This window comes from Saimiri boliviensis, chromosome 13, assembly GCF_048565385.1.
Source record: "Saimiri boliviensis isolate mSaiBol1 chromosome 13, mSaiBol1.pri, whole genome shotgun sequence".
NCBI classification, from domain to species: Eukaryota; Metazoa; Chordata; class Mammalia; order Primates; family Cebidae; genus Saimiri; species Saimiri boliviensis.
Genome location: NC_133461.1, coordinates 93,502,221 through 93,527,630, shown reverse-complemented (window position 1 = coordinate 93,527,630; position 25,410 = coordinate 93,502,221). Strand labels below are relative to the sequence as shown.

The 25,410-nt window shown below is 39.5% G+C and overlaps 1 protein-coding gene and 1 long non-coding RNA gene across 3 annotated transcripts in view; one reads left to right on the top strand and one right to left on the bottom strand.

The window, feature by feature from the left end:
* LOC141580851 (uncharacterized) overlaps positions 1 to 25,410 on the top strand; it is a 192,280-nt gene that overhangs the window by 45,548 nt on the left and 121,322 nt on the right. The window lies entirely within an intron of this gene.
* LOC101045716 (arylamine N-acetyltransferase 1) lies at positions 10,598 to 24,031 on the bottom strand. Of its 2 annotated transcripts, XM_003935569.3 has the most exons (3): positions 23,942 to 24,031; positions 14,382 to 14,460; positions 10,598 to 11,873 (listed from the first exon to the last, which is right to left on the bottom strand). In XM_003935569.3, exon 3 carries the CDS (start codon positions 11,865 to 11,867, stop codon positions 10,995 to 10,997), a length of 873 nt encoding a protein of 290 aa, XP_003935618.1. In that variant the 5' UTR covers positions 11,868 to 11,873; positions 14,382 to 14,460; positions 23,942 to 24,031; the 3' UTR covers positions 10,598 to 10,994. The 2 variants fall into 2 exon arrangements, with proteins under 2 accessions (XP_003935618.1, XP_010344408.1); XM_010346106.3 differs by lacking the exon at positions 14,382 to 14,460.

Genomic DNA, 25,410 nt, shown 5'->3' with positions numbered 1-25,410 from the left:
TTATGTGTAAAGAAAGAAAGGGATGGTCTCAGTTCTGCCAAGGATAAATTTAGTGTACACCATGAAACTAAACTTAAACTATGCTAAAAATCAGGCCTGAGATCTGAGTGTAAGACTGAGCATGAGGTCGTCAGGATACTTGTCAGATGGAGGTTCACCATACTCTGCCAGTCTGGTAGGTTACTGGTATAGCTAAGGCACCAGCTTGAAGACGACACTTCAAGAGATTGGGGTGCACTGTTAATTACCTACTGCTGAGTAATAAGTGGCTTAAAACAGAAACAATTTATTAATTTGTTTCTTTGATTTGGGGGACGTAAGGAACTGGTTTGCAGCCAACAGCTAGAGAGCAACTGAAGCCTGTCAATAGCCATGTGAGGGCATTTGGAAGCAAATCCTCCCGAAATTGAGCTTTCAAATGAACTGCAGCACCCAACCCCCAACATGTTGATTATAACCTCAGGAGAGACACTGAGCCAGAACTCTTCAAGTAAACTATTCCTGACCTATGGGAACCACAAGGTAAAAAATATTGGTTGTTTTAAGCTCCCAAGTTTAGGGATTATTTATTATGTAGTGATAGTGGACTATGCACTAAAAAACTATTAAATCTTTATTTATTTATTTATTTATTTATTTATTTATTTATTTATTGCAGAAGTTAGGTTTGCTTTTTCGGCCAGGTTACATATCCAGTCATGAGGACCAAGAGCTTTAGGCAAAAATTGGGACTGGTATGCAAGGAATTTTTCCTTTTCTGAGTCTTACTATTAGGGTGAGAATTGGTCCAACTCATCCTATAAGCTCATTATGTAAAAGGAGAAAAAAAAAATGTGTAAATCATGTTATTCTCAAGGATGACTGTAAAAGGTTTTGCTTCATCTATAATGGCAGCTCTGAGCCTGAAGCCAATTAAATGCAGAACAATATGAGCATCTTGAATGCAGAGAAGATACTTCTTGAAGCACAGAGAGACTGTACTTTTGATGCATGTCTAGATAGTTGAAGGGATGAGGGAAAGGTCATTCTTTCTACCTGAAAAAGTCTCTCAGTAATGTTCCCACCCAGAGTCGTGTGTATGGGGAACACTTGGACAATCACATGTGTCTTTCTGAAAGAATACAAACAGAATTTAAAGGCCCCATTATTGAGGGGTCATATACTGACATCAAGAGCATATTCTGACCTTCCAAAGCCTTCAGAGTGTTTCTTTAAAGTTTTATTTCAGCCGGGCGCGGTGGCTCAAGCCTGTAATCCCAGCACTTTGGGAGGCCGAGGCGGGTGGATCACGAGGTCAAGAGATCGAGACCATCCTTGTCAGCATGGTGAAACCCTGTCTCTACTAAAAATACAAAAAATTAGCTGGTCATGGTGGTGCGTGCCTGTAATCCCAGCTACTCAGGAGGCTGAGGCAGGAGAATTGCCTGAACCCAGGAGGCGGAGGTTGCGGTGAGCCGAGATCACGCCATTGCACTCCAGCCTGGGTAAACAAGAGCGAAACTCTGTCTCAAAAAAAAAAAGTTTTTATTTCAGTGCCCTTAAAGGCGATGAAGCTCTGTTGCCCAGGTCTCCACACATCCCTGTTGCCTCGCACATGGCCTACCTGGGCATTTGCATCGTGTGCTGAAAGCTTTGGAAGCTTTTCAGTTGAAGATCCCTCCCATTGTGCATGGCAATTTAGTCCCCATGACTGTACTTATCACTCACAGAGAAATTAAAAAACAAATGAACAAACAAAAACAAAAGAAACAGATATATGCATGTGACCCTTTTATGATACTGGAGGACCACAAGTTCAGGCATCCAGAATCAGTAGGTTAAACAGAAGGAAGCGAGAGTAGCAGCTAATGTTCTAGTTTGCAAATCAGACACAGCCTTGGCATCATGAAGAAATAAATAATAATAAAGAGGTAAACTGTCCATCAAACAATAGGACCATAGGTCTAATTTCTCATAAAAAATAATGTAGCCAGTCTAATATCACCAGCAGCAGAACTTTCTCATGTAGCCCTGAAAGAGCAAAACAGCAAAGAACAAATCTAATAAATTAGAAGTAGACATTTCTTACACTGGCAAGAAAATAATATTCTTGGTTTTGCCAGGAGAAAAATGAATAATACTCAAGTACTTCATTACATCTGGCAGTAATAGGGGCAGTGAACAGACTGTACTGAGAACATGCTTCTCCCATGGTCAGTCACTTTCCTGTTTTGTTCCTCGCATTAATCTCAATTCATCTTAATCACTTTAAAGTGGGAGAGAGTGGATGATATCATCAGTAGATATTTGTCGGGAGTGGTTATAAATGAAGTTTTAAATATACCTAAGGGACAGTGATACTGCTTTTCACAACCAGTACCTGTCTGTTTCAATGCTTATTCTTGACTTCTCCAGTAAGAAACAGTTGCTCATAATTTGGGTAAAGTCAAGGGCCAGGTCGCATCTCAACACCAGGTTTAAAAAAAGTCATGGCCAGATTCCTATTTCCAGCAGGACAGTAGACCAGACTTTTTTTTTTTTTAACAACCATCCCACCAAAAGCAATTTTAAGGGCTGGATTAAACATTGTTTAAAAATAACTTCAAAAGCAATTTCTGAGCAGGAAAGAAAATAAGAAATGTTCATCAGTGGAAAACAAAGTCAAGAACAGTTAGTGAGCACTGATGGCATATACCAAACTCCGGGAACCTTGGGGTTCTGTTATTCTCCTGGCTGAGGAATGAGGGGAGCAAAAGATAAGCCTAGAGTACATCCAGCGTGCAGATAATAATAGAAAACCGTCTCATAAGGCTGGGTTTCCAAATGCTACATCTCTGGTATAGAAGCAAATTAGAAATACACTCCTAAGAAGAGTACAGCAATGAAACTTATCTTCCTGTACTTTGGCAGAGAAAAATAAATTAATTGTGCAGAGAAGCTGGGCACAGTGGCTTACATCTGTAATCCCAGCATTTAGGGAAGCCAAGAAGGGAGGAGCACATGAACCCAAGAGTTTGAGACCTGCCAGGGCAATGTAGTGAAACTCCATCTCTACAAAAAAAAAAAAAAAAAAAAAAAAAAAAAAGTAATAAAAAATGTAGCTAGATGTGGTGGCACACACCTGTGCTCCCAGCTACTTGGGAGGCTGAGGCAGAAGGATTGCTTGAGCCCAGGAGTGATCATGAGCCAAGATGATTGCAGTGAGCCATGATGATGCCATTGTACTTCATCCTGTGCTACAGAGCAAGACTTTGTCTCAAAAGAAAAGAAAAGAAAATGTACAGAGAATTCACAAAACTAATCCCTTCTCATAAATCTGTTACCTGAGTTCACATACCCTATATTGTCCAGAAAAACTACAACCTAAGAACTCCCTGGGCATCCCACAGTCACATGTCAGGAAGTAAACATAAACACTCTCTGGAGTAATGCATTTTGAACTCTGGACTTTGTCCCTTTATTAAAGTTCCAAGGAAAATAAGCACACAAGAAACAGACACTATGCCCACATGTGTGCATGCAATACACATTTGGGAAATTTCACCTTGATGGAGGGCCAATAAAATCGTGGTGAGTAGAATTCGACCTCTCAAGTCTGGTATTAGAATTACCAGACTCAAAATATAAAAGAGAATGTCTCACATCTTAAAAAAGAGGAGATTGAAACAATAGTAAGAAACAAAGGCCATAACATGAAAATTGAGATTTGAGAAAATAGAAATTCTCAAATACATAAAATAGTATTTGAAACAAAAACTCAAAGTATGGGTCAAACAACAGATTTTATGTGCTAACAAAAGAATTGATATTCAGGAAAACTATTTCAAAAAAAATCCCAAATATAGCAGGAAAACAGAATTTACCTCTAGATTCAATACAATCTCAGTCAAAACCTAATGGACTATTTTTGTAGAAAATGAAAATATGTTCTAAAACGTATGTGAAAATGCAAAGAATCTAGAATAGCCAAAATAATTTAGAAAAATAACAAATGTAGAGGTTTCACATTACCTTAATTAAAGCCTTACTGTAAACCTACAGGAATCATCAGTACAGTGTGTAGTATTGGCATATGTATAGACTTATAGATCAATGAAACAAACAGGAACAAACATGCCTACAAATATGCCCACAATTTTCTTTTTAAAATATCAGTGTAATTCAATAGAGAACGGACATCCTTCTCAACAAATGGTGCTGGAAAAATTCAATATCCAGCCAGATGCAGTGGCTCATGCCTGTAATCCTAGCACTTTGGGAGGCTGAGGCGGGCGGGTCACTTGAGTTCAGGAGTTCAAAACCCACCTGGCCAACATGATGAAACCCTGTCTCTACTAAAAATACAAAAAAAAAAAAATTAATTTGGCATGGTGGCAGACGCCTATAATCCCAGCTACTTGGGAGGCTGAGTCAGGCAAATCGCTTCAACCCAGAGCCAACATCACGCCACTGCACTATAGCCTGGGAAACAGAGTGAGACTCCATCTCAAAAAATAATAATAATAATAACCATATAAATAAATAAGTAGCCAGTCAACCAACCAACCTTTTTCTATACTCTATTCTCACATTATGCATGAAAATTCATTCAAAGCATTTCATAGACCTGAGTATAAAAGCCAATCTGTAAACGTCTAGAAGAAAACCATAGAATACAGTGGATAGATGTATGAATGTATGCGTAGGTATAAAATAAGACTCAACAAATACAAGCTGTAAATAAATTGATAATTGGACTACATCAGATAAATATTTTAATGGAAGTATCTGTTGAACATTAGGGTGTGAGAGATACTAAATATACAAACAAAAAATGTCCAGACCATATGTGAAAATAGAGCTTTGACTTTAAACCTGCACCTACCTGCCCAAGTAACCAACTCCTTATTTCCTGAGACTAGCTTGGTCGTAGAGACCTCAACCAAGGCAGCGCTGAAGGAATCAAAAAACAGAAACAAAGATTGAGTGCATAAGTGGGATCAGAGTGGGACGCCAGGGGTCTGGCAGTATTTCCCAGCTGAAATCTCAGAGCAGACTGTGACTCATGTATTTATTCTTTGTGAACATGTGATTATTTTTAATAACCGGTGCTCAGTGTTTCTCCATAGAATAAACATAGACTGAACAGACAGATAGTGCCTGTTCACTACTAAAACAGAAATAAGCTAGAAAGCACTCTTTGCAACAAGGTCAGATACCTGTGTTTTAGGAACTGGTTTAACTAGCGAGTGACTGGTCCATATTGCCTTCTATTCTAGCAGTTTTCTGCCTAAGGATGGCTCTGTGTTCCTTGCAATCATCTCTTGGCAAACAACATATACTCCATCACACACGCCAAGACCTTCTGTCAAGGCCTTCTCCCAACACTTATTAACAAGAAAAAAAGTAAAATTGAACCAATCCAAATGCCCATCAATGATAGACTGAATAAAGATATGGTACATATACACCATGGAATATTATGCAGCCATAACAAGGAATGAGATCATGTTCTTTGCAGGGACATGGATGAAACTGGAAGCCATATTCCTCAGCAAACTAACAAAGGAACAGAAAAACAAACGCCACACGTTCTCACTCACATGTGGGAGCTGAACAATGAGAACAGGGAGGAGAACAACACACACCAGGGCCTGTCAGGGGGTAGGGGGTGAGAGGAGGAAGAGCATCAGGACAAATGGATAATGTATGGCATGTGGGGCTTAAAACCTAGGTAACAGGTAGATGCGTACAGCAAACCACCATAGCACACATATATCTATGTAATAAACCTGCACATTCTGCACATGTATCCCAGAACTTAAAACAAAAATTTTTTAAAAATAAATACAAACAAGCTAATTTTACAAGTTAGGAAAGAAAAAAATAAAAACAGGAAGCTAGGCTGCTCTAAGTCAGGCTTAGGAACAGGCTTACAGAACACCAAAATTGCCATCTCTAGTGACAATCCAGGACGCCAAACTAATAACTAATAATATATTCTGTAACAATTGGCTCAAAATGGCCAGGACTTGATTCACTACTGACAGCCTCCCTAATTTTTGTCCCCACTTCCAACTTTGGACCAGTCAGAGAAAGCCAAACATAACAAATTGCACAGGATGCTCCGTTTCTCCTTAGCCCACCTGCAGATTTCCCATGCCAGTGGGCTTCATGCAGGACACGTCGATGCCTTCCCTCTTTCCATTAGAACCTCTCCCACTCTTCTGCCTGCCTTTGGGCTCTGACAAAATGCAGTGATTGTGGCTGACTCCCTTGCAAGCTAGGAATGAGGAGCCTCTGCCTGTTCTAGTTTGGGCAGTGTTTCTTTATTTCCATGCATATTATTTCCATTTTACAGTGAAAAAAACCGAAGCACAGAAATGACAAAAATCACCCTTGTTTCTGAGAAAGCCTAGGTGTTTTCATCTCTTTGTTTTGCACTCAGTACATATTCATCTGTCAGTGAAACTCAGTACAGAGATATTCTTTATAAATATTGTTTGAGCAGCTGATCCTAGAAAAAATAATAGGTGTGCTGTTGTTTCTTCATTATATTGTAGGTCTATTTAATTTTGTATTAGGTTGGTACCAAAGTTAATTGCAGTTTTGCCAGTTTCTTTGGCACCAACCTGATAGTCAGGTTCTTGCAAAAACCATTACTTCATGTCTTAGTTTTCTTCTATCAAGCTCATGCCTGTTTTCTTCAAATTATGTTTCTCCTTGTTTGTTCATTTTTGCTTCTATCTCAGTAGAAGCCACAGCAGTTTCTCTGTGCTACCTTTATCACTTGGGAAATGTGTTTCCCTGTCTAGGTATAACAAATTCAGAATAAATCGCCTTTGTTTTTATCCTTTAGTTGGTCATTGTTTAGTTCTGTAGGTGCAAGGTAGTGTAGTCTTGGTTCCTGTTTATCCAAATATAATGACAGAAAAGATGGAAAACATACTCTTCTCACAAAACACCATGAAGTTTTGGCCTCAAAAAATTCCAGTGCATCGACAAAACCAGAAGAGTTAGTGGCAACAAGGGGTTTAGATAAATGCGCGATTACCTGAGACTGCAGGATTGCTGAGGAACAAAGTGGTAACCAGAGGCAGCACTGCCTAAGAGTGGGGAAAATTCTTGGTAATATTTTTAAAGTGCTTATTAGATACCCCTAGGTATTCCTGTAAATACTTGTTAGAGTTCTTTGCAAGCCCAGGAATATTAGGGAGTAGAAGTAAGAGCTGAGACATGTTGATTATTACTGTTAAAGTGACCACATTTTCAACTTGTAGACATTTCGGTTCTGACTGTAAAATGCTTGTAAATGGAATATTTCCCTACTGACCAATAAATAAGTTCAGAATTGTTTTATTTGATATTCGTATTGTTCACTCTTTCCCTTTTCCTAAGGATAGGTACTTCTCTTCCTATTTCTTCCAATAGCCCCATTCCCCATTATCTCATGGAATGGTGGACACTGGTAGTTAATTTTTCAGTGAATCTCTTGTTCCAGTATAACATACACAAAAGTACTCAAGTCACAGGTATAGAGCTTGATACATTTTAAGAAAATGAACACGTCATCAGAATTCACATCAAAACAGGACATCACCAATACCCTAGAAATTGTTTTTGTGGCTCTTTCCAGTAAGTAGCCACTATTCTCAGTACAATCATTATTTGTATGGTTTTCCCCTGTCTATCAATGGAATTGAGTGCAATGTACAGTTTGGTGTCTAGCTTCTTTTTTGCAACATTGTGTTGTGCACAACTGTAATTTATTCAGTCTCTTTGCTAAATGATATTCTAGTGAATAAACATAACACATTTTATTTATCCATGCTGCTATTAATGGGCATGTGGATTGTTTGCAGTCTGGATCAATTATGAATAGTGCTGCTATGAATATTCTTGTATGTGTCTCTTGGTTGACACATATTATATATCCAAGAGTAGAAATGCCAGTGGGAGGCAGATATTCAGCTTTAGTAGATTCTACCAAGATGTTTTCCAAAGTGATTATACAGTTTTCACCAGCAGTGTATGAAGGTTGCATTGCTCCCCTTTCCCATTAATTCTTTTATTTAAATTTTACTTTTAAATATATTTAAAATACTTAAGGTGTACAACACATTTCAATAAACATAAACAGTGAAATGATTACTATGTTTATGATTACTAAGGAAATGCTAAATCTCATCCTATAAATCCACTCTCTTAGGAAATTTTAAGTGTACAACAATAACTGTAATTATCTGGTTTTCAATTTTTATTTATTTTTTCAAGACAAGGTCTCACTCTGTCACCCAGGCGGGAAGTGCAGTGACACCATCATGGCTCACTGCAGCCTCAAACTCATGGGCTCAAGAAATTCTCTTGCCTCAGCCTTTCAAGAAACTACACCCAACTAATTTTTTTTTAATTTTATTTTAGAGATAGAGTCTCACTCTTTTGCCCAGACTGGTCTCGAACTCCTGCCCTCAAGTGATCCTCTTTCCTCAGCCTCCCAAAGAGCTGGGATTACAGGTGTGAGCCACCACACCTGGCTGTAATTATCATAGTATACAGTAGATCTCATCCTATATAACTGCAGGCTTGTACCCTTTGACCTACATGTTTTTGATTTTTCTCTCCTCCCTTCCCCTGTTAAACAAAATTTTACTCTGTTCCTGTGTATTTAACTATTTTTTAGAGTCCACTTATGAAATCATGTGATACTTTTCTGTGGCTTATTTTAGTATAATGACCTCAAGTTTCATCCATGTGGTTGCAAATGGCAGTATCTGCTTCTTTTTTAAGGCTGACTAATATTCCATTCTGTATAAATGTACCACAATTCCGTTGTCCACTAATCTGTCAGTTGACAGGTTGACTTAATATCTGGGCTATTGTGAATAATGCTACAATAAACACCAGAGCACAGATATCAGTACAAGGGGCTAAATTCATTTCCTTTGGGTATATAACCAGCAGACAGATTGTTGAATCATATGATAGTTCTATTTTTATTCTTTGAAAAACCTCCATACTGTTTCCTATAATGGCTGCATTAATTTACATTCCTGCCAACATTGTATGAAAGTTCCCTTTTCTCCACATCATGAAGAGCACTTGTTCTTTCTTGTCTTTTTTAAAATAGTCATTTTAACAGGTGTGAGTGGTTAGCTCACTGCTGTTTTCATTTATATTTCCCTGATGACTAATGATGTGGAGCATTTGTTCATAGAGTTGTTAGGAATTTTTGTGTGTTCTTTGGGAAAATGTTTATGTGGGTCATTTTTTAATCCAGTTACTTGGTTTTTTTGCTATTGAGTTGTATGAATTGCTCTTTTACTTTGGATATTAACCCCTTATCCAATGGATGGTTTGCAAATATTTTCTTCCAGTCTACACACTGCCTTTCCATTTTGTTGATTGTTTTCTTTGCTGGGCAAGTGCTTTTTAGTTTGAAGTGATGCCATTTATCTATTCTTGCTTTTGTTTTCTGAGCTTTTGGTGTGTTATCCAAAAAAAAAAAAAAAAAAAAAAAAAAAAAAAAAAAAATTATTGCTTGGCCAACATCAAGGTTTTCTCATAAGTTTTCTTCTAGGAGTTTTACATTTTCTGGTTTTGTGTGTGATCTTTTATCCATTGAGAGTTCATTTTGGTGTATCTATGTGAGATAAGGATCCACTTTCATTCTTTTGCCTTTGGATATCCAATTTATCTAACACTATGTGTTTAAGTAGCTGTCCTTTCCTCATTGTATCTTCTTAGAAGCAAGTCAAAAATTAACTGACCATATATGTTTGGGTTTATTTCTGAGCTCTCTATTCTGTTCCATTACTGTATGAGTCTGTTTTTACTCCAGTACCATGCAGTTTGGATTAGTATAATTGTGTAATATAATTTGAAATAAGGAAGTGTGATGCCTACCACTTTGTTCTACTTTCTCAATATTACTTTGACTATTTGGGGTATTTCATAGTTTCAAGTGAATTTTCGAATTTTTTAAAATTTCTGTGAAGACTTCTGCCAAGATAGCTGAGCACCCCTAGTGGACCCTTCTAGTCCATGCCGTTCTCTTAACCCTATTACAATAATCGTAAGTTGAAGAGGGAGAACCGTGTAAGAACAAGTCTGCAAATTAAACTCTAGTCCTGATGCTGGAATCCACAAACAGAAAATCTGAGTTATGGATAAGCCAAGATTCTGATTCTGAGGCACAAAACACACTCTTAGATCTTAGGCATCTAATATCCTATCAGTATTTAATCAAGAAAGTGGCAGGCAGATGACAGGGGTCAGGGAGCAAGCAATATAGAACAACTTTTACTAAATAATGACCTAGTACCAAAAACATTACTGACATTAATTGATCCATATAACAAATATTTGTTGGGAGTTTAGTTCTGGCACTGAACTATAAAACCATTATTCCCATTTTATGTCTGAGGAGTTGGAGCCACATATCTAAAAAGTAATTTACCCAGTGTCCACAAGATTTCAGCTCAGACCTATATAAAGAAAAGCTCATGTTTGTTCTCTTATGGCAAAGTGTGGAAGGAAGTAAAGTAATTTAAGAGACTAGAAAGAAGATCAGAGGAAGTCAGCATTGAGGAAGACATACATAGCCCCATAATATCCTAAGTCTTCAAAAATGTAATACAAATTATATTAGCCAACAGTGTTTTAATATACTTTATAGACAATAAGTTTTTTCACAATATTCTATTTACTCATCTACCAATAAAACTTTTCTAGGAGTTCAACAATAAACCAACATTAAAAGCTTTCTAGCATAAATCACTGATTGCCAGGATAACCAAAGGCCATCTTTAAAATACCTTTATTATTATTATTTCAAAAGGTTTGTGGTTATGTTTCTTTAAAAAGCTGTTTAATTACATATGCTGAAATTTTTATGGTGAAATGATTTGATGTCTAGGAGTTTCTTTAAAATAATGTAAGGATACAGAAGGCACCCTTATCAGTTACCAACTGATGGGTCATCGGTTGATAACTGGTGAGCTAGGTAATAAATACACAAGTTTGTTTTACTCCTTATTCTAAATAGTAAAAAATCTATCACCATGTTTGGGCACAAGCTTTCCCTCCAAGGAAATATTAAATATATTTTTCAGTGCTTTTTCTATCTCTTCCTCATTCAGAGTCTTGAACTCTATCAGATCTGTATTGTCCTTATAATTGAATCTCCTATAGGTGAGGGTGAAGCCCACTAAACAGTGAACCCCATCTGGGGTCTGCAAGGAACAAAATGATTTGCTAGTAAATACAGAGGCTGGAGATGTCTGCAAGTATGTATTCATAGACTCAAAATCTTCAATTGTTCGAGGCTCAAGAGTAAAGGAGTAGATTTTTCGGTATTTGCTGCTTTCTATGAGATCGGAATTAAGAAATTCTTCATTTGGAATGTACTGGTCTCTTCTGATTTGGTCTAGATACCAGAATCCATTCTCTTCCGTCAAACGGAAGATGCAAGGCACCTGAGGTTGATCCTTCCCAGAAATCAACTCAAGAGGCTGCCATATCTGATATGAGCGTCCAAACCCAGCATCGACAATGTAGTTCTTGCCATCAATGGTCACCTGTAGGAGAAGGTGAATCATGCCAGTGCTGTATTTTTTGGCTGGAGTGCTATAAACATACCCTCCCAACATCATGGTTCTAAAACCGATTGTGGTCAGAGCCCAGTACAAAAGATAATTGACCTGGAGACACCACCCACCCCGATTTCTTCTCACAATTTGATCAAAAATGGCCTCTAAACCCAAGTCCATGGCTTCCCCACAATGGATGTTAAGGTTCTCAAAGGGAACAGCTCGGATCTGGTGCTGAAGAATGTCAGTTAATGTTTCCAAGTCCAATTTGTTCAGTGACTTCTTATAGCCAATTCTTTCAAGATATGCTTCAATGTCCATGATCCCCTAAGCAAAGAAAACAAAACAAAAGCAAATCATATTACTTTTACACTTGGATTTGAGTAGGCTAATTATGGCTATATTTTAAATATGTAAAAATACAATAGTTGTTAGTATAATTATTTCTAGTGCTTTTATTGTATGAATTCCTTTTACATGCCTAAGTTCACTTAATAGTCCCAGAATCCTATAATAAATGTATTATCACGTCTTCTTTCAAGTGTGAGAAGTCGGAAATCAAGAATAATGATGAGTCAAAAGATAAACAGCTTGTTCATGGTTCTCTTGAATAATGATGAATAAAAGAGAGATTCCAATTGGTATCAATTAAAATAGGCTTGTAAACATCTTCTGATGTAGGCAGAAGAATCATGCAATAGCATGTATAGTGTTCATGGTGCCTGACCCACTCAATTTCCCATTTAGCTGAGCCTTATACAAACTTCCCCACTCAAATAACAGTATTGTTTCACTCATCCATTGATTGATTAACTCAAGAAATAGTTTACTGGATAGCAATAATGTGTTTCCTACTGATCTAGTGCTTGCTTACTCTCGAAAATCTTACATTTTAGTGGGAGTTGGAGTGACACCCATAGGAAACTGAATACATGGATAAAACATGCAATATGTTAGACTGTAGTAAGTGCCCTGGGAAAGCTAAAGCAAAGAAAGGAGTTAGTAAGTGCACAGGGAAAGCTTCCATTTCAAATTAGTTGGTTAAAAAAAAAAATCACTAAGACTTGGAGCATGCCAAAGAATAAGCCCTGAGGATATGTGTGAGGAGGATTGTTCCAAGCAGGGGAAGAGAAAATAACAAGGCCCTAAGCTGAAAACTGCCTTGAGAGTTCAAAAAGCATTCAGGAAGTCAGGGCGACTGGAGCACACGAGTGAGAAGGAGAATGGATTGAGATGCGATCTGATAGGCAACTGCGGCCTTGGAGCTAAGACTGGCATTTTGGCTTTTACTCGAAGTGAAATGAGAAATATAAATGAGAGAGGCCTCAGGGAAGGGTTGTAATTGAACAGTGTTTGCCACAAGCAAAGTGATCTTTCTGGCTACTGTACAGAGAATAGGCTGCCTATACTGAGCCTTATGGACAGTCACATGAACTAGGTGAGACCAGTTTGAACACATAAGCCCTAAGACCAGTGCTGAGCTCATGGATAACATATGACCTAAGTAGGTCCAAGACTTTATTGAGGAACTTCTGCTGAAACGTAAGCATGAACATTCTGCTACAAGGTAGAAGCTGGTGGGGTATTCATTCGAAGCTATTGGTGAGAACCTCTTGAAGAACAATACTAACGAAGAGTTTACCAAGTTTACAAAGAAGTGAAAAACAGGAGAAGGTAGAATGAGGATAGATCTCAATGAAGCTGAAAGCTGTCTTTTAACTTGCAGGTAATGTGAACCAAAAAAATTAATGCCCCTTTATTTTGTTAAATCTTTTAGAAAAAGTTTTTTAAACCTGCCATCATAGAGTCTTCATCTTTGGAGACTCTGATTCTAACAGTGCTGCACAGACCTCAAGAATAACTCTTTTGTGATGTGGTATGGCCGGAGGATGACCTTGTACAAATGGAGCTGCCCTGAGTTGAATGGTGATAAGTGAAGCATCTTCTTTTCCCTTCTGTTACCATTTCTTCTGTATTCTCCTGTTTTTCCTTTCTGACCCAGCTATCCTTCCCATACTGCCGGTTTCCAACTTTCTCTCTTCTTGATGTCTACAACATTATTTCTCCTAAATCTATTAGATGGCATTTCTTCTCAGCCTAACTTGCACCAGCACCCTTTCTTAGCATTTGGACAAGCTCTAAAATTCTATCACTCAGACAAAGAGACAGAACAAATTGTAGCCAGACAATGCTAACCTCTCTCTGCCCCCTAACCTAGAATCTGTACTGAGGATATAAAGAAGAGAGAAAAGCTGATCCGAAAGGAAGAAGGGAGTTTTTACATACCTGAACATTTTGATTCTTACTTAGAATATCATTCCTTCTATTAAGAAATTACTTTACGTCTCTTTATTTGGTATAATTTGTTTACAAGCATTTGTTTCCCCCTTTTTCTTTCTTTCTCTCTTGTATTCTCCTTGTTCCCCTCCCTCCATCCTTCCCCTCCTTTTCTCTTTTTCTTTAAGGTAAAGTGTTGATTTGGAGTTTAGCAACTGCCAGGTCCATTTGAAAGAAGTCAGTTTTGTTAAGAGTCCTGGATAGAGCAATACGTTGTAACCAAATCACACTTGAACATTCTGTGAGTGAACATAAGAAATTGTGCATTACTGATGTTGTGCTTCCAGGTGGAATGCTGAAAGCACTTGGAAAGTAGTTGCCAGGAAAAGAGCTCACTGAAAACACTACTAGCTTTATATATCCACTGGTAGAACCTCTGTGCAGTGATACATCCCTCCCTTTCACCCTTTCATCTTGATCATAAATATAAGACTTAAAGGAGGCAGAGTGAACATGCTTAGGGAGCCCACTGAGAGCTCTCAGAAAGGCACTTAATACCTCTCTTAGTAAGTTGAAAGTAGGTTGATCTTCAGTTTTAATCCAGAAGGCAGAATGCTACTTCTTCCTGGCTTAAATTCTAGAAATAAGATAAAAGAAAGTTAGAAATATGTAACATAACTTCTTTGAAAACAATAGTTTTGTAGATCATAAAGTATGACGACTTCCTAAAAATCACAAAACAGAGGGAATGGACTGCATAGTAAAGTGAAATTTGAGTTGTATAAGAAAGTGTGTAGAAACTAACTACAGAGATGGGTGCAGTGCTGATGGGGCTAGAGCTTTCTGGCTTACAAACCTGGAAGCTGAGGAAACCACCAGGAGCCAGGCTTCCACAGCCTCCAGAGGCAACCCGCCAGTTGATGAACTGCCATGAGATTAGCAAGGAAGAGTAAACCAAGTTCCATGCCCCAAATCAATACCATGCCATATTACCAACACATCAGACCAGGAAGTAGTGGTAGCACCTGGTCTTCCTCTGGGTACAACTATAACTGGGAATGTCGAGACAGATAAACAAGGTAAGGCCCTTAATGTATGATGCTACTCAAAGGAAAGAAGAACCATCTGCATACAGAAGAGAAAGAAGGACCATCTGCATGCAGAAGAGAAAGAAGGACCATCTGCATGCAGAAGAGAAAGAAGGACCATCTGCATACAGAAGAGGAAGAAGGACCATCTGCATGCAGAAGAGAGAGAAGGACCATCTACATACAGAAGAGGAAGAAGGACCATCTGCATACAGAAGAGGAAGAAGGACCATCTACATACAGAATATCTGCCATCAGAGCATCTCTTGTCATATTCACCTCCCCTTACCTCCACTAAAAACACTGAGGAGTCTGTGAAAGGAAATTCAATTTTGGGACCCCAAACTCATTTAGCCAAAGGAAAGAGTCAAGCTGGTAACTGGGTCATGCAAACCTGCCTCCCCATTTTTGGCTCCTAAATAAGATAGCTACAAGATGAAAAGCAACACACATCCCCATATTTTGCCCTCAAGGAAACTCCTTGTGAGCTGTTAAAACCTCACCATGACAAATTGGGAGACATTAACATAATAATAAACCATAAGCTTACAACTGCTTTAATTGACAAAGATGCAACTATATCTCTGATAAATCCTACCTCATTTAGAAACCCCATTCCTCAGAGTAATGAAAAAAATTAACATGGTGGATGTGTCTAATAAGATGATCTCATGTTTTAAGTCCAAACCTATGCCTTACCATTTCATCGGGTTCAGCTCCCTCGCCGCAGGCTCTAAGTGTGACACGCTCAGTAGGTCCCATATGTCTCTTATATGCCCTGGGGCCCCTGTCAGTCTTTTGGGCTGTGATCTTGTCAACATTCAGAATGCCATATCTCTTTTTCATCAAAAGGTGAACTTTTTTTAGAATTGGGGCCAGGAGACCAAAAATACCAAATTACAAAATGTCCTGACAGTGTACCACAATTTAATGCTAGTAATGTTAAAACATCATCTTGTGGCCAAGAAAATGAAACAGAGACACAGAAGCAAATATGAGGCGAGAAGAGAAAGTACCGGAATAAAGAGCAGGAAACAGTAAAACTCCTTTTCGCTTCCCCAATCTTCCTGTTAACATCAGAAGACGAGCGCTGGCTCAAGGATGTTCCCTGCCACTTACGGTCTCAATCAAATACAGATAAAGGGAAAATATTCTCAGCCACTCCAATAAAGGCAGAGATAAACCCAAAGAAACCTGTACCCAACCTTAATACCCTCTACGACAGGAAGCCATAAAAGGAATTGCCCTTATTATACAAGATTGCCTAAAAAGGGGCTCATTATTATATTCCCTGTAAAGAAACCAGGCGGGAGAGGATGGAGATTTGTGCAGGACTTGAGGGCAATAAACAAAATTGTAATGCCCAGGCACCCAGTAGTCCCCAACCCACCTACCTGTCTATCAGCTACCTGCCATCGGCCAGTATTTCTCAGTTGTGAATCTCTGCAGTGCCTTTTTTAGTATTCCTATAGATCCAGACAGCCTGTATTTGTTTGCCTTTACTTGGAAAGAATGGCAACATACGGGGACTGTAATGCCCCAAGGGTATACGGAAAGTCCCACTTACTTTTCCTAAAAACTAAAAGCTGATTTAGAGGATTTAATTTTTCCCCAGGCCTCAATACTCATTCAGCACGTGGATGATCTTCTCCTTTGTTCACACACACTGTCTTTCTCCCAGGAAAATAGTCTACATTTACTCAGCCAGCAAGGAACACAAAGTCTCCAAAGGCAAACAGCTGTGCTTCCTGCAAGTTAAGTATTTGGGCCATATTATCTCAGTTCAAGACTGAGTATTAGCCCTGACAGAGGAGAAAAACTTTAGCTTTCCCAATGCCCATCACCAAGAAACAACTTAGAGAATTTGGGGGGCTGGCAGGCTATTGTGCAAACTGGATACCAAATTTCTCCCCTATGGCTCAGCCTCTATATGCATCCCTAAAAAATCAACAGCCTGATTCCGTCGTGTGGACTCCAGAGAGACAGTCAGCTGTATAACAAATAAAGGAAATGATAACTAATGCCCCAGCCTTAGAGCGCCCAAACTACAAGTTGCCTTTCTCCCTTTTTGTACATGATACTGGAGGTACTGCGTCCAGGGTACTGACCCAGAAATATGGTGAACATCGGAGACCTATAGGCTATTACAGTCAAGAGCTGGACCCTGTAGCTCAAGGGCTGCCTCCTTGTATGAGAGTAATAACAGTCATGGCCCTTCTGTACAAGTCTGTTGAAGAAATAATTATGGGTTTCCCCCTTACCACTTTTGTGCCACATTCTATTGAGACCCTTCTGAATTCTTACCGTACTCAATACCATATTATCTGTCAACCAGTTAGCCTCTTATGCAATTTTGCTGTTATCATCTCCCACTATTACTATTTCCTGCTGTAATAATCTTAGTCCAGCCACTCTCTTGCTGGGCCCTTCCAACAAGACCCCTCATGACTGTGTTCTGATGGCTAACCAACTTCTCACCACGGGGCCAGACCTACAAGAGATGCCACTGGATAATGCTGAGAAAGAATGGTATACAGGTGGGTCTTATTTAAGAGAAGATGGAAATTTTCTAGCAGGACATGCTGTGGTTACGTTACTAGGGGTAACTGAAGCTAGTCCTCTTCCCCAAGCCAGATCAGCTCAATGGCTGAAGTGATTGCCTTTGTTTAAGGTTGACTCGAGCTTGTCAAGTGACAAAAGACAAGGCTGCCAACATTTGCACTGACAGCCACTATGCTTTTGGGGTTGCTCATGACTTTGGGATGCTATGGAAAAAGAGAGGATATTTAACTTCCTCAGGGCAACCCACAGAAAAATGGACAAGTATCAGAGCTGTTAGAAGCTATTCTAAAACCAAAACATTTGGCAATTTAAAAAATCCCATGTAACTCAACATTCGACAACACAAGAAGTCAGGTTAACCAATTGGCTGAAACCACAGCTAAAAAAGAGCAGTATCTGGGCCACCAGGTATGTTATGTAAAATGCAGATTTCCTGCATTTTTTCCTCTGTCCCTTTTGTTAGTGTCATCTTATGTTAAAAATGCAGATTCACTGAGCCAGACAAAGCCATGAATAACTATTTTTCCCTACTCCCCTCTTACATGAATACTGTGCTTCTCAGCATTCCGTCCTTTCCCTTTTAAATTTGGAGCCCTCAAAATAATCTTTGAAGAAAGGCATAGACCTGTCTCCCAGGCGCACATCCTTAACTTTGGCAAATACATCTCCTAAAATGATTGCGACTTGTCTCGTCATTTTCCTTGATTGACAAGTCTATGCCAACCCCAGCTGGACATCTCACCATCCACACCAGATTCGAGCAACAAAAGGTGGAAACAGAGCTATACATACATGAAATGATGAAAAAACAAAATGAAAATACTATGAGATTGAGATTAGAAGAAAAGACCATAACATGAAAATGTTACCCCCCCCCAAAAAAAAAAAAAACGAAACAAAAAAAACCCACAACCAATTCAAGAAGAAAAATAAACGGAATGAAAAAAAAATATTTTACAGGTATCTGGGGCTATAGACCATGTAAAATAAACTCAATAATAAACAGCTAAAAAATAAAGTGAGAATAGTTTTATGAAAAGAAATATTTCATACTTTACTAATTAAGGACAGAAATGGAACTAATTAATGATGAACAGAACACATAATTAATGATCAACAGAAAGGAACTATATAGATACATCACATTGCTTATGTGGAAGAAAAGCTTGCTATTCATAGTAAAGGCTAATGAAATGATAAATCAATTAAGATAGAATCTAATAGAAAGCAGTTAAGGATAATCCAATGTAAAGACAATTGGTGCTTCTACAGTGGAGAACTCAAAAAGTGCAATAGAAAAATGTATGGCACTATTCACAGTAGCAAAGCCACAGAATCAACCTAAATGCCCATCAATGACAGATTGGATGAAGAAAATCTGGTACTTACATGCCATGGAATACAGTGCAGCCACTTGAAAGAACAAGATCATGTCTTTCATGAAAACATGGATGGAGCTGGAGGCTATTACCCTTAGCAAACTAACATAGAAACAGAAAATGAAATACTGCATCTTCTCACTTGTAAGTGGGAGCTAAATGATGAGAATTAACACAAAGAAGGAAACGGCATACACTGGGGCCTTTCACAGGCTAGAGGGTGGGAGGAGGGAGAGGATCAGGAAAAATTACTAATGGGTACTAGGCTTAATACCTGGGGTGATACAACAAACCCCCATGACACAAGTTTACCTATATAACAAACCTATACATGTACCCCTGAACTTAAAAGTTAACCAAAAGGACAGGTGCGGTGGTACACACCTGTAAACCCAGCACTTTGAGAGGCTAAGGTGGGCAGATCACAAGGTCAGAAGTTCGAGACCAACCTGGCCAACATGGTGCAATGCCATTTCTACTAAAAATACAAAACCTAGCTGGGTGTGGTGGCATATGCCTGTAATCCCAGCTACTCCAGAGGCTGAGGCAGGAGAATCACTTGAACCCAGGAGGAGGAGACTGTGGTGAGCCGAGATCGTGCCACTGCACTCCAGCCTGGCGACACAGTGAGATATATTCTTGTTAAATTATTAAAAGTCAAAATTAAAGACTACTCAAGCATCTTGCAGAGAAAGAAAATATTTCATAAAAGAGAAAATATCAGGCCAGCAAGAGAATGTTATGCAGAAATATCCTTCAGTGAAGTAATAAAAGTATATCTTCAAAGTATTGAAGGAAAGTGTTAGCTCCAAATATTCTGGTTAGTATTTCACTTGATCATAAAGGCAACATAAATATCAAGGTAATATCAAACATAAAAGAGCTTAAGAAATGCAATAACTGAGCTATCCTGATAGTTTGTTTCATGGCCAGTGAACAAGTAGATGAATATGAAAAGGAAGAAGTGACAAAGTCACACTAAAGGAGTGTTAGTGAATACTGGCTCCTTTCAATACAGAACAAAGAGTAGAAAGGTTATGAGTTAAGAATATTGAATCAGCCCTTTTAGCTTATATGGAGGTAGAAATATGAAGTTAAAAATTCAGTCTGAAGATCCAGAAAGACCAGATTCTCGGAGACTCCAGTACTGTCAACACTGAAATTGTTAAATGACAAAGTTTTAGGCACAACAGTTGTTAAAGTTTATTAGAACAGACAGCAATTCATGAGTCAGGCAGCACCAGACCACAGGTGGCTCAATGATCTGCTGAGGAAAGGGGAGGGCAAGAGAGAAGCTTTTACAGAATGTTCACAGGAATGAGACAAAGAAAAGATACTGGGTTGGTTAGAGTGAAATGTCCCTAGTTAGAGGTTAGTTGACAGTTGATTGATGAAGTCTCTGGTTTTCTACTCTTTACAGGTAAACAGTAAAATAAATGAAAATGAAACCACAGGAGTCACTCAGTCTGATGGCCCCTCAATTAAAAGATTTTTAACAGAACATATTCTGGTTAAATTATTGAAATGTAAAGCCAAAACATATCTAGCTATAATAAAATAAGGAGGGGTAGTGCTTGAAGGGAATTAGAGAGTACATTCCCTGTCTAAAGTAATTAGAAAACATTGAAATATATATATATATATATCGTGACTCAAATGAGACCCCTTAGACCTATTGGGTTTGGGCACAGTGGCTCATGCCTGTAATCCCGGCAGTTTGGAAGGCTATGGTAGGTGGATCACTTGAGATCAGAAGTTCGAGACTAGCCTGGCCAACACAGTGAAACCCTGTCTCTAATACAAAATACAAAAAAAAAAAAAAAAAATAGCCAGGCATGGTGGCACACACCTATAGTCCCAGCTACTTGGGAGGCTGAAGCAGGAAAATCACTTGAACCCAGGAGGCAGAGGTTGCAGTGAGCCAAGATCATGCCACTGTACTCCAGCCTGAGCAATAGAGTAAGACTCTGTCTCAAAAAAAAAAAAAAAAAAAAAAAAACCCTATTGGTTTCCACCATAAGTACAGAAGGGTATAAAATAAAATAGGCTTGCTCAGGGTACCTAAGAGGGAATGTGGATCTGGCAAGGACTCAGGTCTGAAGTTATCATGGGAATGAAAATGAATGAATAACTTTCAGTAACTTACCTGGATCCCTTCAGATCTCTTTTACCATCTCACAGTGCCCCTGGCCTGCCTTCTGTGTTCTTCTATTTTAGGGCCTGTACCTAGACTCTCTTTGGAGGACTCCTAAGGGCTCCTGAAGCTGCTTTGCCCTCCTTTGCAGGAGCTAAAAGTGCCAGGTATTTATGTCCTGCCAGGGTAATCCTGGATCGATGACTTAGTAGGAGGTCTGGAAAGCCTAGCGTCCTTGCTTTGAGTCTGGGCACACTTTGGAGTTGAAATTCACATCCAGGCTACATCTGGGGTTTTCCTAGCACTTCCTTCAGTCACTTGCACATGGATTCTTGTGTTGGTATCTGGTTTGGGGGAACCTGACTTAGGCCACGTTGGTGGACATTTTAGGAGAACTATGTAAAAGAAAGGTAAGATGCACAGAATGAGGCAACTTCTAGAGGGCGCTGAATGTTGGGCAAAATGCTTGTGTTTTTCTGCAGAGTTCACGGATGTTGTTTAGTTGAATGATCAATTTCAACAGTTGACCAGCTATTGTGATTTATTCCTACATGACATGGCACTTTAGTAATAGATCAGATTCTTAGATGTTGTACACCTGGAGCCCAGGTTGAGCGGCAGAACTCATTGTTCAATTCCAGGTCTCTAGAATCAATATATGTTAAATATACAGCAGTGGTTTTCTTTTTCTTTTTGGTTAAAGAAACATTTATTCTTTCTCTAAAAGAAGTTATAAACAAGAGCCAAACATAAAAGAATTAAAAGCAGATAAGGCCGTGCGCAGTGGCTCACACCTGTAATCCCACACTTTGGGAGGCCAAGGCAGGCGGATCACCTGAGGTCGGGAGTTCAAGACCAGCCTGACCAACATGGAGAAACTCCATCTCTATTAAAAACACAAAATTAACTGGGCCTGGGCACATGCCTGCAGTCCCAGCTACTCGGGAGGCTGAGACAGGAGAATTGCTTGAACCCAGGAGGCAGAGGTTCTGGTAAGCCGATATCACACCACTGCACTCCAGCCTGGGTAACAAGAGCGAAACCCAACTCTAAATAAATAAAACAAATAAAGCAGATTCACGCAGAGGTAGCCTGCCTATGAGATAGGGCTGTTATGCCTTAAGGCTAAAATCAGCACAAGTACAATTACAGACAGATAAAATCTTCTACACCTGCTGCACAGATTTCTGGCATTAATGATTAGAAGAATTATAAGGAGAGCTAATGAGTGGCTTCTCTCTCTCCCCCCGCCCTCTGTGTGTGTGTGTGTGTGTGTGTGTGTGTGTGTGTGTGTATGTGTTGCATGTTTTTCTTTTCCCATTCCTTCTCTTTTCTTTTGTCTCTGCCACCATGAAGGAAGAGCATGGTACCCCACTAAATTGATGATAACAACCTAGCCCCTCCTAAGCTAGCCCTTTGAGTCTCTAGATGAAAAGGAGTTGCTGGACTAGCCACACCCAAAGACCATCATTCAGCAGTTGTTACTGTCCAGAAGGCCTGCATACCGCTCACTGGTCCCACTTAATACCTGCTGGGGCCAGGATGGTGCTGGGGGTACTTGCAACAGGCCAGAAAAGCAAATCTAAAGAAAAAAAGCCGCTACTACTGAAGACAGCAAAGGCCAGACAAAATAAGTCTCTGGGCAGTGTGCAGATAGAGAGTTGACAGTTTAAAAATTCCCTTTGAGGAGGAAGGTGGTATCACCTGTTTTGTGTTTCAAGCATTCAAGAGCAAACAGTGTGCCTGTCTTTTGTTTTTTAATCAGAAAAGAGCAGGTGTACGGTTGTTGTGGGCATCAGTTAGGGCATGGAGCAGCGTCCCGGGTAGAAAGCCCATCAGGCCCCCAGCTCCTAGGGTTGTTTGCCCAGGCCAGTCTCCTCTCTTCTGTAGAATTCTGCAAGTCCATGTTGAGGGGGTGATGCTCTCAGTCTGACAGTGAAGGAGTTAATTTTTTTGTCATTCATTCCTCTTGGAGATCCTCTCTCCTAAGCATGCTTCCACCATGATAAAACTTCCTCCCAGGTGCAGTGACTCACACCTGTAATCCCAGCATTTTGGGAGGCCGAGGAAGCTGGATCACTTGAGCTCAGGAGTTTGAGACCAGCCTGGCCAGGATGGTGAAACCCCGTCTCTACTAAAAATACAAAAAAAAAAAAAAATACAAAAATTAGCCAGGCACAGTGGCCAGTGCCTGTAATCCCAGCTGCTCAGGAGGCTGACGCAGGAGAATCATTTGAACTCAGGAGTAGGAGGTTGCAGTGAGTTGAGATTGTATCACTGTACTCTAGCCTGGGGAACAGAACAAGGCTCTGTCTCAAAAAAAAAAAAAAAAAAAGGAAGAAGAAAAGAAAAACTTCCCTCCAGCAATTCCCATAGACAACGCAAACAACAGAATCTAAACTTCCTGGACATCTGGGATCATTAGAGACTTTTTATCAGGTAGTGCAACAGCAGCAGGAATTATTATGAACTTGCTGCCTGTAGGACTAACTGGGTCCTTTAGGAAACATGCCACTGGGTGAGCATCATTGTTACAAGTAACCAAGAGGAGAATCATGTTGAGAAAGTTGCCTTAAACTTAACTAGCTATCTTTTATTATATGTATTTAATCCTCACAACAACTCCTTTAAGTAAGCAGTATTCATAGCTCCATTTTACTGAAAAAGAAACTGAGTTTTAGAGAAACTAAGTGACTAGTCCAGGTTCTCACAGCTATAAAGTGGCTGTGACTGTAAACCTAACAGTTTGAATCAAGCACCTGTGACTGTCACCACTACGCTGTGGAGTAGTGACAGCATTAGACTCCAAGTATGTGCCAATTAGACTTTCTGAACAAACTTATACTTGAAATGCAGGCATCATGTAGAATCAGCTTTCCTGTACTCACACTTCAGATAGGATCAAACCTCAATTTCAAAGTATGCTGCAAGTCCCTTACAGAGAGTTCCACTTACCAGGTTTTTTCAGCCGGCAACCAGGAACCAGACTGAATGAAATCCTCCCACATCCAAGGGCTATAAGGAAGTCCTCTCACTTCCACAATGTGCAGGGGAAGTACTCTCATTGGCTGTCCAAGTGGCCCCACTCCCAGAGTCACTTTAGGATCACCCCAGGGAACTCTGGGAAATGTAGTTGCAGGGCCTCAGGTTGTTCCTGTGAACCCCTATTCAAATCTTTCCATTAAAAAAGTGTGAAGAGTTGTATTGTTCAATGATCCCCACGCCACCAGCTGGGAGGACTGTGCCCTTGTATTTCAGCTGGTTCCTGCTCTCTGGGAGCCTGACACCAGATGTCCCATGTGTGATGTGGAACGTGAGAGCCTGGAACAGGTCCAGGAAAAGCAACTGGTAACCTAGAGGAGGCAAAAGAGGAAGATGAAAGGTTTTAATCACAGTCCAAGTTTATGGCATACTTTCTTCATCAATTCCCATTAGGCCTCTTTTAAAAAAATTTCTTCCCTTCAGCCATCATCCTCATTCCCACTGGCCTCTCTACCCAAAGGCACTGGGTAATGTGTCTGAAATAATTCCATGGATGAGAGTGACATATGTCATATGGCTTTGTCTATGCTGGTGTTTTTTATTTACATTAATGATACTGGTCTATAACTCCTGCTGTTATGCGTTTTTCTCTACACAATATATTTTTTGTTTATTTATACATAATGTATATGTTTATGGGGTACCATGTGATGTTCTGATACATATATACATTGTGTAATAATCAAATCATGGTAATTAGCACATCTATCACTTCAAACATTTATCATTTCTTTGTTTTGAGAATATTCAGAATTCTCTCTCCTAGCTCTTTGAAATATATAATACATTATTGTTAGCTGTAGTCACCTTACTGTGCAACAGAGTAGCTACATAACATTATACTTTTGATCAACCTCTCTCCATCTCCCCTTCCCCTCATTATCCCAGTTTCTAGTAGCCACTATTCTACTCTTAACCTCTATGAGGTCCTTTTTTTTATTATTATTGCATGTGAGTGAGTTGTCCACAAGTGAGTGTTGCCTTGTGCCGTGCCTTCGACACCTGCTGTCTAGACCATGCCTCTGATGTCCTGCCATGTAAACTTGGGGCTCTATGGAAAGCCTTTCTCTTGGCATGTCCTCTGGCAGGGTAGAGATACTTGAAAACTAATTCCCTGGGACCGCTATTCAGCCCAGGATGATGGGAGTTAGAGATTAAATATCTTCGTGCTCTACCTGGTCAGGTGGAATTATTTTTAGGCTTGTATAACACTGCCTCCTGGTGTTGTCCAGTGGAATCACATTTTCTTTGTTCACAGGTGACTTGTCAATAATGTACCCTTTATTGATTCTCAGACTGCCCTGGTCTCACTGTCCCACTCCTGCACTGGTGCTTCCTTAAATTACCTCCCCAGTAATCTACCTGAATGTGAATCTTTGTCT